The sequence below is a fragment of the Paramisgurnus dabryanus genome, chromosome 18, assembly GCF_030506205.2.
Source record: "Paramisgurnus dabryanus chromosome 18, PD_genome_1.1, whole genome shotgun sequence".
Taxonomy (NCBI): domain Eukaryota; kingdom Metazoa; phylum Chordata; class Actinopteri; order Cypriniformes; family Cobitidae; genus Paramisgurnus; species Paramisgurnus dabryanus.
This window is the reverse complement of record NC_133354.1, coordinates 15002234-15017097: the sequence shown is the minus strand read 5'-3', so window position 1 is coordinate 15017097 and position 14864 is coordinate 15002234. Positions and strand designations below refer to the sequence as shown.

General features: G+C 35.5%; 1 protein-coding gene across 1 annotated transcript; it reads left to right on the top strand.

The window, feature by feature from the left end:
* The first annotated feature begins 21 nt into the window (after positions 1-21).
* elmod1 (ELMO/CED-12 domain containing 1) lies at positions 22-11141 on the top strand. The gene is made up of 11 exons (XM_065286861.1): positions 22-156; positions 589-657; positions 3477-3622; positions 3720-3748; positions 3889-3986; positions 4119-4248; positions 4395-4528; positions 4645-4713; positions 7228-7278; positions 8167-8300; positions 8456-11141. Exons 2-11 carry the CDS (start codon positions 641-643, stop codon positions 8629-8631), a joined length of 984 nt encoding a protein of 327 aa, XP_065142933.1. The 5' UTR covers positions 22-156; positions 589-640; the 3' UTR covers positions 8632-11141.
* The last annotated feature ends 3723 nt before the right edge of the window (positions 11142-14864 follow it).

Sequence of the window (14864 nt, the reverse complement as noted above, 5' to 3'; positions counted from 1 at the left end):
CTCGCGTCGCCGCACGGCATACACAGCAGCGCTGCATTGCGATGGGTCTGACGTGCCCGCGCCTCGCTCATTCACATGCTCATCATGGAGGAATAACTACAGGTACCTGCCGTGCAGAAAAGGAGGACAGGATTATACCCAACGACATCTTCAAACGTATGTTGCTTCATTTATTTATCTATATCAGATATTCAGTCGGCACGATGTGCCTTTTTTACATGTTATCTATGCTTTGAAATTGAACACATATCAGTATAACCTATTGCTAAATAAAATGGTATCGACGGTAGATGATTCCCATTTTTATATATGTAGGCTATTATATAACCAGTGAGAATAAACATGATTATAAACTGATCAATAAAATAACGCTTTTAATAATCAGTTAAAATGTAAATCTGAATGAAGACATCTTATACTGATCATAATAGCAGCAGTTGCCCAGGGCAACCAACGTGTTAATCCGCCTAACGCCACAATGGCGAGCAGAAGACATTAATCGTTATTTGTTATATCGAGGCCAGTTTCAATGCTGAACGCTATTGAACAGAAATACATGAGAGACATTGTGAATTGTGTTGTGTGCAGGTTGTCTTGATCATACGTTTGTTGCACTGTTGCAACAAAGAAGACAAGCGCAATGAAGCATTTTCTAAGGTAGGTAAAACGTTTCCTTGCTTAGTGTTTATTTGTTTTTTACATTTGTATTGGATGGTGACTTGTAAAGTTAATTTAACGTTACGTTTGTATAAGTTTATATTGCTTGCAATTGTGTCTATGGCCCTATGTCAAGGATATAAAACACAAGGAATAAAAATACATTCATGATGGAAAACCACAATCCAATGCAAGCTGCAGCTAGACAAAACATAAACAGTTTGCTGCATTTTAGACTTACATCATAAACTATGAAGATTATATTTCAATACAACTCCAATATTAGTTTTTTTTTAACATTAAAAGCTACTTAACTGACTAGGTAAAATCAAATGTGATGTTCATGGCCTTTAGATGTTGATTATTAAAGGGGACATTTCAATACTTTTTTAAGATGTTAAAATATTTGGTGTTCCCAGAGTATGTGTGTGAAGTTTTAGCTCAAAATAGCACATAGATATTTTTTATAGCATGTTAAAATTGCCACTTTGTAGGTGTTAGCAAAAATGTGCCGTTTTTGGGTGTGTCCTTTAAAATGCAAATGAGCTGATCTATTCACTAAATGGCAGTGCCGTGGTTGGATAGTCCAGATTAAGGGGCGGTATTATCCCGTGACATCACAAGGGGAGCCAAATTTCAATAACCTATTTTTTCACATGCTTACTGGGTTGTTCTTTTTCACATTTTCTAAGTAGATAGAAGCATTGGGGACCCAATTATAGCACTTAAACATGGAAAAAGTCAGATTTTTATGATATGTCCCCTTTAATTATTTATTATTGATCATTAATATTTATGTTGTCTATTAATGTATTTCCACGAATTCTTACCCTCTGAAAATGGCTTCTAATTTACTGTCCTTTGTGAGTGCTTTCCTGTCAGTCTTTTCTAACAGATACCAGAGTAATTTGTAATGAGAGATATAACAATTTTAACTTTAACCCTATTTTCAGTTTTTATCTTGCTGTTGAGGCCCTTATGCAGTATCACAGCTTCATATTAAAGTGATATAAAGGTGGAGTGAAAAATTAAATAAGTTTGGGTCATTGTCTTGCAAAGCTTTTTTACATGAATACCATGACACAATTTTTGTGAAACACAGGTCTGAACACAGATTCATGATGGATGGACAGATGGATGTTTGACTAGAGATGAATGAACAGATGGATGTTTGACTAGAAATAGACTGACAAATGATTGTTTGTCTAGAGATAAATTGATGTTTGGCTAGATATAGATAGATGGATGAATGGACAAATGAATATTTGACTAAAGGTGAAGGATAGATGTTTGAATTAGGGTTGTATAGACAAAACTATAGTCCAGTCGTTCTCAAACTTTTTCGGCATGTTGCCCCCCTTGGGTACAGTGCATCCCTTTGCGGCCCCCCAAAAGAAAATGTATGACATAAAACATTCTAAAACTTGAACATTTAAATTAAACAAAACATTACAATATACAACGTATTGCTGTTGGTTAGTAGCCTTATTTTTCTGAGGTTTCATTACACAGAATTTATGATAAATTAATGTATTTCATAAAATGTCATAATACTGGGCCCCCCCTGGCACCATCTCACGGCCCCCCTAGGGGCCCCGGCCCCCAGTTTTAGAACCACTGCTATAGTCTATCAATGGTGATGATAACATATGGCTGATAGCGGGCCTTCATGGCAATAGTTTGCATATTTGCCAATTATAGTTTTAAATTATTATTTTTGTCATCATAGTTTACCATGCACATTGCATGCCTTTCCTCACAATCGCGCTATGGGGCATATCGCGAAACACTAGTTTGAATATAGATGCATTTACAGATGGAGGTTTGGCTAGAGATGAATGAATGTTTGGCTAGATATAGATAGATGGATAAATTAATGTTTGACTAAGGGTGGATGGATGGATGTTTGGCTAGAGATGAATGGATGGATGTTTGGCCAGAGATAAATGGATGTATGGATGTTTGGCTAAAGGTGGATGGATCTATGTTCGACCAGAGATGATTTGACAGATGGATGTTTGGTTAGAGATGGATGAATGGATAGATGGGTATTTGTCCAGAGATAGATGGACACATAGGCGTTTGGCTATAGATGAACAGATGATTGACTAGAAATGCATGGATAGATGTTTTGCTAGAGATAGATGGACGCATACATACATACATACCTGAAAAGAATATTATATTAATATTATAAACTGGATGATATATAAAATATATAACATTTGCTTAGAATTGTTGTTCCAGGATCAGAGCAGACAGTATTAAACAATTTTAACTTTTTACCTAAGTACATTTTTTAAGTGTCTGTACTTTATAAATGTTTTTCTTTGGAAAAAATTACTGCACTACATTTCATAAATAAAAATAGTTTAGTCTAGTACTTTCTTACTTTTACTAAAGGATCTGTATTGAAGTAAAAGTTTTCCAAAGAAAAACACGTAAACCATGTGTGAAACAAGTATAGATACTTAAAATATGTACTTCACTACTGTCCACCCACCCCTGTTCAGAATTGAATGCACTTTCTTTCATCATACAGTTTTGCAGAACAATGACCCATTTCATTTTCATGGCCCACTTATCTCAAAAGTAGGTATGCTTTTTGGAAAGGCTGCCAGACCTTTAGAGACAAAAACATGTTGGATGTAAAAGAAATCTGTCAGTGTTCATTGTAAACACACAGCTGATGATAATGCACTACAGGTTTATCAAAATACAACAGTAGGAACTTTATTTTGGGAAAAATATTCAGAGAAATACTAGACCTATTAGTATTGTCATTTTCATACCTCTCCATTTCACTCTTATTTTTCTAGGGTACTGAGCCAGTTCCTGGTGTTCCTTTACTGTAAGTGCTTGTGGCAGGGCCTAAAGTTTATCATAAGAAAGGTGACAGGACGATGTGAGCTTCAACGCATCTGTTACAATAACAAACCTGGTGCTCGAAGGACGCTCAAGATCGGTAAATGCAACTAATTATCAGTGTATTCTGGTCATACTGTAAGACATTGATGGGAAATAGCTGACATTAATATTGTATACTTCTTTAAATCTCACAGAATCCTCACTTAAATGTTCAAAACATGAGGTGAGTCACCTAAATACTTTATAGTACAATGTATTTCAATATTATTATAGGCAAAAATAAAATCTTATCAAAACCTATAAACAAGATTTGACACATATTTAAGGTCATTTTATAATCTTTTCCTTTCTTTACCTTCATAGCTTTTGCAGTCTGCAGTTACTGTCCATCCAGATTCTGTGGAAAAGACTATTGATGATATAATAGCTCTGAAAAAAATCAACCCAGATACAAACCCACAGTAAGAACTCATAATAGCACCACAAATGTAACAGTTTTTGGTAATACAATACCCGATGTATGCATCTACAAATAAAGTATGTCTTCCTGAAGCTCAAATATATGCAGATAATGGCTTGGTTTTTCTCTCCAGACTTGGCATCTCTCTCCAGGCTTGCCTGCTCCAAATCGTGGGTTATCGAAACCTAGTTGTGGAAGTGGAGAAACTGCGTAGAGAGCCGTATGATTGTGATAACCCAGCACATGAGGAGATGCTCATGAAGGTATTGTCAACAATTTTGATGATTAACTACTAGTAGGCAATTATAAAACAGGTCTGGGATTGGATGCTAAATGGTCAATGTAGTTGTTTGGCCTTGCTAAAACCCAAAATGTAAAGGGATGTCTCGCATGTCTTTTTATACAACAGCTGTGGAAGGAACTGCGTCCTGATTCTCCTCTCTCTGGACGCATCTCAAAGCAATGGTGTGAAATTGGTTTCCAAGGAAACGACCCCAAGACTGATTTCAGGGGCATGGGTCTCTTAGGTTTGCACAACCTACTGTGAGTACCAGAATCTGCTGCAGTCAGTTCAAAAAATGTTTGAACTTTGTAATCTACACGTGTATCAGTCATTTTAATTCACTTGAAGCATATATGGTATTCTTTTCTCATTGCAGGTATTTTGCAGAGCATGACAAAGCAACTGCTCTACAAGTTCTTCATGACTCCTTGCAGCCCAAACATAGGTCAGATCCCTCAGGCAGTCATGTCTGTTTGGTTTTTGTTGTTTTCTTGGCTGTTTACTGTTTTATAATCAGTTTGAAATAGGTGATAACGCAACATTAGTATTGATGGGATAAATTTGGTTCAGAGGTGTGCAAACACAACCACACTTGTCACAATGTGAGTTTTTTAGTAAGATAACTGCTAATAGACAAACAATGCGCTGACAGAATTGAGTGTTTAATGAGAAGGCCTGTGTATACTCTCTATATTGTCCATTGCATACCCTGGTTATTTTTTATTAAAGATGCCATAGAATAAAAAACTGTATTTACCTAGATGAATAATAAGAGCTCTGTACATGGTAATGACAAATCTTGAGCCTCAAACGCGTTTGTGTCCTAATTTTATGTACTGTAAACCTTGCATGCAAAAGACCGCTGGAAAACAGGCCAATCTTAACATGACACCGACTGTGACGTCACAGTCAAGATGCACGCCCTTAAATTAAATTACACATTAAATTAATTAATTGTTAAAATGCTAGAAAACAAAGTTGTGACTGCTGAGTTAGGGCCATATGCTGCAAAAATATCTGCCAATGGGTTGAGAAAAAAACTTGAAATAAGATTTATTTTTTCTTAAACACTCAATTCAAGCTAAATTTTCTCACCCCATTGGCAGATATTTTTGCTTGTTTTAAGCACAAATTCACTTAAATTGTTTCTTTTTTTTGTCTAAAAACTAGACTTATTTTCTTAGGTCATTTTGCTTATTAAGAAAATACATCTTTATTTAAAGGGATTATTCACTTTAAAATGAAAATTCTGTCATCGTTTAGTCATCCTCATGTTGTTTTAAACCTATATGAATTTCTTTTTTCTGATGAACACAAAAGAAGATATTTTGAGAAATGATGGTAAACACACAGCAGATAGTGACCATTGACTTCCATAGTAGGAAAAAATATTTTGGAAGTATTTTGATAAATGATGGTAAGCACACAGTTGACGGCATAGATATGTAGAAAGGCTAGATGTCTCGCCCGCGCTACTGGCCAATTGAGTGGAACGTCCGCATTTTGGCAGCCATCTTACCACAGGGCGCTCGCTCACTCACTCGTAGCATTGAGTTTTAATGATGCAGGTACTTTTAAATGACCATAACTTGCTTAATTTTGTACCTATGACACTGCATACTTATACTAAAAATAAAAAAAATCTTGAAACATGTTAAAGCATCCAGAATTATAGCCACGTTAATAATGTTTGTAAAAACACCAAACCGTTTCAAAATCGGTAGAAAATTGAGCAAGTTAAGGTCATTTAAAAGTACCTGCACAATTAAACTCAATGCTACGAGTGAGCGAGCTGCCTGTGGTAAGATGGCCGCCAGGTGATGACGTTAGAGACTCCGCCTTAAGACATCTAGCCTTTATACATATCTATGGTTGACGGTACCCATTAAATTCCATCATATTTTTTATTCCTACTATGGAAGTCAATGGACACAATCTGCTGTGTGTTTACCATCATTTCTCAAAATATCTTCTTTTGTGTTCATCAGATAAAGAAATTCATACAGGTTTAGAACAACATGAGAATGAGTAAATGATGATAGAATTTTCCCTTAAATTTTTTAAAAATATTTCTACTGAAAACAAGACAAAAATACTAAGTTAAAAAGTCATTTTTTTTGCAGTGTAGTGAGTTTAAATGTTTACGGCTAACATGGCGGTGACTTATATGTAAGGGGACCTGCAGTGTATGTAGATAAAAACAGCTCTTTCTAAGGTAATAAAAACAATAAAGTTCATTTTGTGAGGTCTTTATACACCTCTGATAATATAGTTATGCATATTATATTGAATTTCTGTCAAGAGATCTTCTAAAAGTTACACAATGCATATTTATGTATCCTTGAAATGTCATTACAAACTCTCAAGACTTTCTTCTGTGGATTACAATACAATGAAAGTGAATAGGTATTGAGGCTATCAGTCTCTACCGACCTTTTTTGTGTTTAATAGAAGTTAAATCATGGTAGCATTTTCATTTTTTGACTATTTAAAATACATTTTGTAGAGTTCGGGCCACATGAGTAAATGTTCATGCTTTGCATTCAATTTCACCTTCAGCTTGCTGTCACCATGCACATCCACACACCTACATGCATTCCTTTTTTTCTGTTCTTGTTTTTTTATTCCCATCACTTTGTCATGCGCAGGACTGTTTCCAAAGAGGAAGCCAGGTATTTCATCTTTTCTCTCTCAGTAAGAAATTCATTTGAACATTTTGCCTTAATCTAATGACTGAATTTTGTTCTTGTTGTCGTTGTTTTAATCTCAAAACATCTTCATCTCACTCTAAACACAAGGCTTTTGCTCCATTTTAACATTGGTTAGTAACTGTGAATGCTTTCTCTTTTCACCGGTTTCACATGCTTAATTGTCTCTTTTTATAGCTGGCTGCCTTGTATTGAGTGTTGAAAGAGCTTTCAAGCTAAAGTCGATTCTAACATTTTGGTTTCTCTCACAGCAAGATGAGCAAAGCTGAGTGGGATAAGAAGAAATTTGACAAAGCGATTGGGTGAGTTCTGAATGTGTTAAGAAGATCTGTTAATCATTAATTATTAAGGCTCATAAAGCAGGCAACACTATTGCTATTGCTATACACAAACCCTGAACTAAATCCTACATCTGTGAATCCTAAAATATATTCTGCTGTTTAAAGGAAAACACCACCTTTTTTCAATATTTTACTATGTTCTTACCTCAACTTAGATGAATGAATACATACCTATCTTTTTTCAATGCGTGCACTTTTAATCTTTGTACAGCGCTTTGTGAATGTGTTAGCATTTAGCCTAGCCCCATTCATTCCTATGGCTCCAAACAGGGATGAATTTATAAGCCACCAAACACTTCCATGTTTTCTTTATTTAAAGACTGTTACATAATTAGTTACATGAGTAAGTATGGTGGCACAAAATAAAACTTTTGTTTAGAGCCATAGGAATGAATGGGGCAAGGCTAAATGCTAACACATTCAAGAAGCGCTGTACAAAGATTAAAAGTGCATGAATTGAAAAAAGGTAGGTATGTATTAATTAATCTAAGTTGAGGTAAGAACTTAGTAAAATATTGAAAAAATGTGGTGTTTTCCTTTAATAGTAGCCATGTCCTTGAACCCTGCTTGCGTAGCAATACTAATGCTTAGTGTGAGGAGGTTTAAATCCCAGCTCCTCCGCCTGTCATGAGCTTTCAGGATGCATTAGCTTTGATGTGTTGTGTGGAGTCTGTTAACCTACGGTTCAGCTGACATACGCAGACACAATAAAACAAAGAAACAGTTGTAATCAGACTACGAAAACACATAAAACAGAGAGTTACTATGTTCTTGTGTCTGAACATATTCGAATCAGTCCAGTATTGATATGTCTGATAAAGAACACATTCTGCAATCTTTTGCATGCAGATACTCTTTTGCCATAGTTGGCATTAACATCACGGATCTGGCATATTCCCTGCTGGTGAGCGGAGCGCTGAAGACTCATCTGTACAACGTCGCGCCAGAGATGCCAAGTCTGGTGCACTTTCAGCAGACCTTCTGTGAGTGTTATATAACACACCATTGTACACACTGTGAAAGCTTGACCTTCATAAGATGTAATCTAAGACGACAAGGGTTCATTGCCAAAGTAAAGCTTCATGTTTGTGTATTGAGGGCAAAACTAATATTAACTAATAATTTACTTGTTTCTCAGGTTATCTGATGCAGGAGTTTCACAAGTTCTGGATCGAGGAGGATCCATGTGACATCATGGAGTTCAACCACGTGCGCACCAAGTTCTACAAGCGTATCGTGAAGCAGCTGAAGAACCCTGATATGGCGCTGTGTCCTCATTTCACTGCCTCTGACCTCCACCTGGTCAACCTGTAGCTTCTCATCCATCTGAATTCTGACCCTTTCAGCTTTCCATCCTTATAGCCTTCTTAGAGTCGCGGTTGTACACTGTAAAAAGTGAAGAGTTGAATCAACTTAAAAAAAGTACTTTAATTGGTAACACCTAAAAATCTCTCTCTCTTAAAATTTTAGGTGATACCAATCAAAGTAATTTTTGAAGTAGATCCAACTTCTTACTTTTTACAGTGTATCTCATTACTATCAACTGCTCACACATTCTCACTTGTGTCTTTTTCATACACAAACACACATTTTCACACCCATGTCTTATTATATCTCTCTTTGAAGATACAACCCACTAACTAAAGATCAACAGCACCGCTGGAGACCGTGTTGATTGTATGAGCAAATAGCAACAGTCACATTTAGTTTTCACACTGATATTCTAGACACTGTATGTTAAGTCTGAACCACGCACCCTTCAGGATCTTTCAGGGATGCAAACTTGTCACCTTTCGGCGAAATTTGCCATTTTGGATCCAAAATAGGTCATTATTGTGATTTGTCTAGATCCAATACATTTGTGAAAATGGGGGTCTGTGAGGTCAGTCTTTGGACAGGGTCACGTTAACACAGTTTGGGGAGTGACAACCGCAGTCATCACATTTATGGAGAAGCCTTGCTGTGTAAACGGAACACAGCAGTCCCGTCACTCTCTGTCACTGTGTTAATGTAGAGTTAATGGAGAGATGATGGCATTCGTAATGCTTTGCACAGCTGATCTCCCCTCACAATAGCTGCGCTACAGTATAATGTGATATTCTACACAAAAGCGTTCATAGATGTCATCATCATCAATGGCAAATTGTGTGTGCTTTGTTTTTTTTTTGTTCATCAATGCACATAAAATAATACTTAAAGGGATAGTTCACCCAAAAATGAAAATTCTGTCATCATTTACTCAGCCTGATGTTGTTACAAACCTGTTTAATTTTGTTGTTTTGATAAACACAATGAAATGTTTGTAACCAAGCCCTTTGTGGACCCCATTCACTTCTATAGTAGGAAAAAAGAATACCATGAAAGTAAATGGGGTCCACGAACGGTTTTGTTCTAAACATTTCTCAAAATATCTTCCTCTGTGTTCATCAAAACAACAAAATTTATACAGGTTTGCAACAACATGAGGCTGAGTAAATGAAAATTTTCATTTTTGGGTGAACTATCCCTTTAATGTTGTTGTACAGCGCTACCTACATTGTGAAAAAATACTTTGTTGATAAAGGTGCATTCTTCAAATTTACATCATTCACTGTCATGGGTTTAACAGTTGCTTGTTTATATTCATTCATACTGTAGTAGAGCTGGGACTGTGTGAACAGAACATATCCCAACACCTTTATCTTTTATCAGACCCTGGACTATCCATTTATGTTTACTGAATATTATTAAAAACAAATTTTTACTAATAATAATAATATATATAGTTTAAATAATTTATATATAAACCACTGACGAGTTTGCACCCCTGACGTGCCGTGGAGAGGGGAACTCTCTCAGGACAGGGCTCCCTATCCACCAGTAGGTAGAGCTGTTGGCACATATTATGTAAGACAATAGGCGAGAGTGTAAATCCACATCAACTGCATTAGGCTACACTGATGTTTGTATTTAGTATCATATGCACTTTGATCTACAGATGTCTTTTAGTGGCAATTCTGGGAACTATTTGATAAAGAGGCTGAACCTTTTTTAGGGAACCATTTCTGCCTGCTGAACGAGATGATCATTCATATTCACCATCACTTTCATATTCTATGTGTCCATATTCTTCAATCAAAGAGTTACACTACATGTTGCCAAGAAGCATAGCATAAAATATTCATTTGCCAAATATAAGATAATGTGTGTTTTGTGAATGTTATCGTGCAGAGCACATGATTGTTTTGACAAAATAATCATAATGTATTAGTGTTGATGTGAAAAATATGGAATGTTTCATTTTTCTGTTTTAGCACCAAAGCAATAAGTGACATTTGGAGGTTAATTACTGTAGTTAGTTAAACAGCCTTGTTTTTCCTTTACTGTCAGTTGCGTTATTAAAACCATAATTAGCATAATAAATGTACAGCTATGAAGCTTAGCCTCTTCGTGTCTGATAATTCAGGCTCGCTTTAGTCTATAATTTGTGTTTTTAAGGCTTGATCTTTATTTTGCATTTTTTTCTGTTAACATTATGGGCGGTCACAGGGTTTGCATGATGATTATGTTTGGTCTGCAGAAAATTGTGTTACCAGAATGTCACTTCCATTGAAAGTAATGTTGTTATGTGCAATGAATGTCAATGCTACTGACAGTGTTCGCAGCTTTAGTTGAACTGTGTTTTCACATGATTTTTAAGATGTAAAGTATAAAATGAATTTGATAGATTTCTCATTGTGGCACTTTTACATGTGAGACAAAAGCACTTGCTTGTACATAACGCCTTGGAGGTGGAATACATTGAAACATTATTAAAGCGCATTATTATGCATGGCTGAATTTTTTATGTATCTCTTCTGCTTTATGATTTTTCCCCCTTTATTCACACACACACACACAAACACTCACAAACAGCACAAAGAAAACCTTAAATAAGAAATTGTAAGGATTACTTCAGATTTAAAGTCTAGAAATTATATACTGTAAATGATATATATGCATTTTCTATTAATAAATTTGAAGAAAACTAAATTGAAATGATATAATGCAATGCTTTTAAAATGCATCACAACCAGTAAACAGAACACCTCTTAAAAGGCTGTATGTTTTGAGACTTTCTTTGATGGGATTACAAAACTAAAGATGAAGAGAAAAACGATAAAATATATAAATTCATTTTAAAAAAAATTAAATGTTATGCATAATTCCCATGCTGATTTGGTGCTGGTTTACCTAATTTAACCCCCCAATATATATATATATATATATATATTCAAGAAATATTTTAAGGACCCCTGTAATACCAGCACGGACCCCCTGTTAAAGACTGATGGTGGTCTATAAACTAAATTGAAATTAAAACAAAGTTGAAATGACATAATACAGTGAATTAAGTTGAAATAGAGTGCAGCACCAATATAATCTATTGAATGCACAAACAGAAAGTTTTATTCTCAGTCAGTTCATACTTTTGTTTCTTCCCACTGTACTGTAGTTCAACAGGAATATCACACGGGGACAGTATTGTTCAAGTTATATCATAGCATTCCCACTTTGTGCAGTCTCTCATTCATTTTCCGTTTCTTTGTTCTAAAGGTTATGTTTTGAGAAAAACACCAGCAGTGGTTGTGATGTGTGAGCCTCTGCTTCAAACTAAAATCTAAATAACAAGTAGCCTACTCATGTTATTCATCCACACACTACTGATAAACTGAAACATAATTTGCAAATAATGTCAAAATACAGATTATGACACTGCATGGTCAAGGATCATGCAAATGTATGAAGCGGCGACAAAGTATCTGAGACTAACATGACAGAATTCCTCTAAGGTGTGTATATCCATTAAACACAGGTTATGGATTGAACAGGCAACTCATAACAGTCAAGACTAATGTAACATGACTGCTAATCAGACATCAGACACACTCTGTCACATACAACTTCCTGTTTCTCCAACACGTGAATGGGCCAGTGACAGTGTTTAGCATAATGTCCAAACATCTCATGACAGGAATGTCAAGAGGCATTAAGGGCCATTTTAGCATGATAACAAGTAATAAGAGGTTCAAGCATGATGGGACATATTTATCCACCAAAACGTACAGTAAATGCAATACAAATTACCTCTTTAATAGGAGGGTTAATGCAAAGGTTACAGCTTGATTTTGGTTTCAAACATATGTTTCTAGCTGAATTTTTAAGATAAGTTGCTTTAGATGGTGCATGACATTGAATGTGATCCAAACAATCTAATGAGGGAAAACAAACCTCAGGGTGTTAAATAATGCTGGGTCATGCCAAGTATATTGCGTTCTGGGAAAGATACTGCACATTTTTGCAAATATAATACAGATAATTCACATACTGTGCACAGTATACATGTTATATATATACTGCAGTACAGTAATAATAGTATGTTGGTATGCTATTCAAAAATATAGCTTTTGCTTGTACAGAATGACATACCAGACCCTTCAGAATTGTGCTGTAGTTAGAGCTGTGACTTTGTTTGACCTCATCGCGATGATTTCCGATCAACGCAATGATTGCACATCTCTCTAAAAAACACGAGGGGGAGCTGCAGCGCCTGCATAAACAAAACAGTATCAGATTACTTTTAAATAGGGGTGCAGTGATAAATGCCGATATACACTAATAATACGTGGCCGATAACTATTCTGAATCGCACAGCCGATAATATTCACAGCTATTTCATCATGTACTACGGCTTTTGATCAGTAGTCCTTATCGATCTGAAATCACTGTTAGTTTGAGTTGCATTTGAAAAAGCACCACTCGTCAAACATAATCATTATACATATTCTTTATTATCATGAAATACCTGAAAAGGTTTGTAGAACAGCAATATAAATATATCATTAAGCCATTTCCTGGAGCTGCATGTCATAGCTGTGTGTGTATGGTTCTTCGTCTGCAGCACATATATAGTTTCTGCACGAGAGCGCCCCCTGGCTTTTGGATGTAGCGGCATTTTATCGTAATTCATTGAGAAGCATAGCAAGCAAGCATCATCGGCCAATATATCGGTGCACCACTACTTTTAAATATGTGTATAAATATTTACTTCCAGATAAACCTTACAAAATATTTGATTTAAATAATCACAACAATGTGTGAACATTATTTCATGAACAAACCCAAAATGTATGAGAATTAAATGTGAAAGCAAAAAACAGTCAATTGTTATAATTGTCAAAGCCCTTAAACAGGCAATTAATCATAATAACCGTCAAAATTTAGCAGACAAATCAACCATCAGATAAATTACATAACCGTGACAGCTATAGCTGTTGTATGGAGTATGTATTGTTCATGTATAATATTACATGACTAAAACCTAAAATATTTTTTTAGTAAAATACTAATAAGTTGTTAATAAAAATTACTATATCAGTAAAAAGGTATATTTTAAGTGAAAAGTCTTAAATAAATGTTCTGGAAAAGCTGTTAAAATGTAGTGACTGTCTTATTTCAAGGTGAGCGTGAACCATAGACATAAACATTATCACAGCACGACATCATAAAGGGTTTGATTTCCAGCACGCACCATATTTACAGTGAGCTTTCCTTACAGCTTCAAAGCCTCCGTGACCTTGAAGCTTTAAATGGTGGTTGACATATCAATATCAACGGCTGGCATATCAATGTTGTGATGTGAAGTTTCTGAGAAGGTCAGCTGAATTTGTCCGAGGTATCACATAAAATAATGTGGCCTGTTTACAGTAGTGGAGTAAGAAAAAAAATGGAGATTATACTAATATTACTGAAACAAATTATAATAACTGCTTCTGTGACACAATCTAGAAAAACACAAAAGATTTTTATTAAAAGATTATGAAATTTAGACTTATGCTAGATGAGTATTAGCACATTTGGAGTCACACTTCTGAATGACAAACTCCTGAAGGTCATTAGTGTTGTTGTCTGTGTTGTAACACATGTACAACATCTTGGTGTTCAGCACTGCTGTTTTTCTGCCAGATTTTTTGCATTCCCTTCATGCTTTACTGTGCCCTTATAGTTAGAGAAAAATTTCAGTGCATGCTTTGTGGTCTTCTGCCTGTGACTTTATAACTTTTATGACTTAATCACTTTCAAGCTAAAGTTTAGGCAGCTGTTAAGGTAAATTAACCCTATTTTAGTATCTTTTTGCCATTTTTGGTTACAATTGCATGCACTGAGTTTGTAATGATTGTACTCTAAGTGGATATGGCTGAAGAGTACCTATAATGGTGCCCATCCTCTCCAAGGCCCATTTATTGTCATTAAGTACTTTGGTCCAAAAAGAAATTGTTTACCCCTTGTCATAACCCCCTCTTTTCAAATGGATCTTATTTTCTTGTCCCTGCCGTATCAAGTGCAGCTACAGATCACGTAGGAAGCCTGGTGATTCACTTCTATTCATCAGGATACTTTGAATTAGATTTTGTGCCTAGTCACTGATTTAGATTGTCGGTTATGTTTTGTTCTCCTGCTTTGTAAGTTGAGACTTGAAATCCCATTATAAAAGCGAAATAAAGACACACGAAAGCAGTATTGTGGCC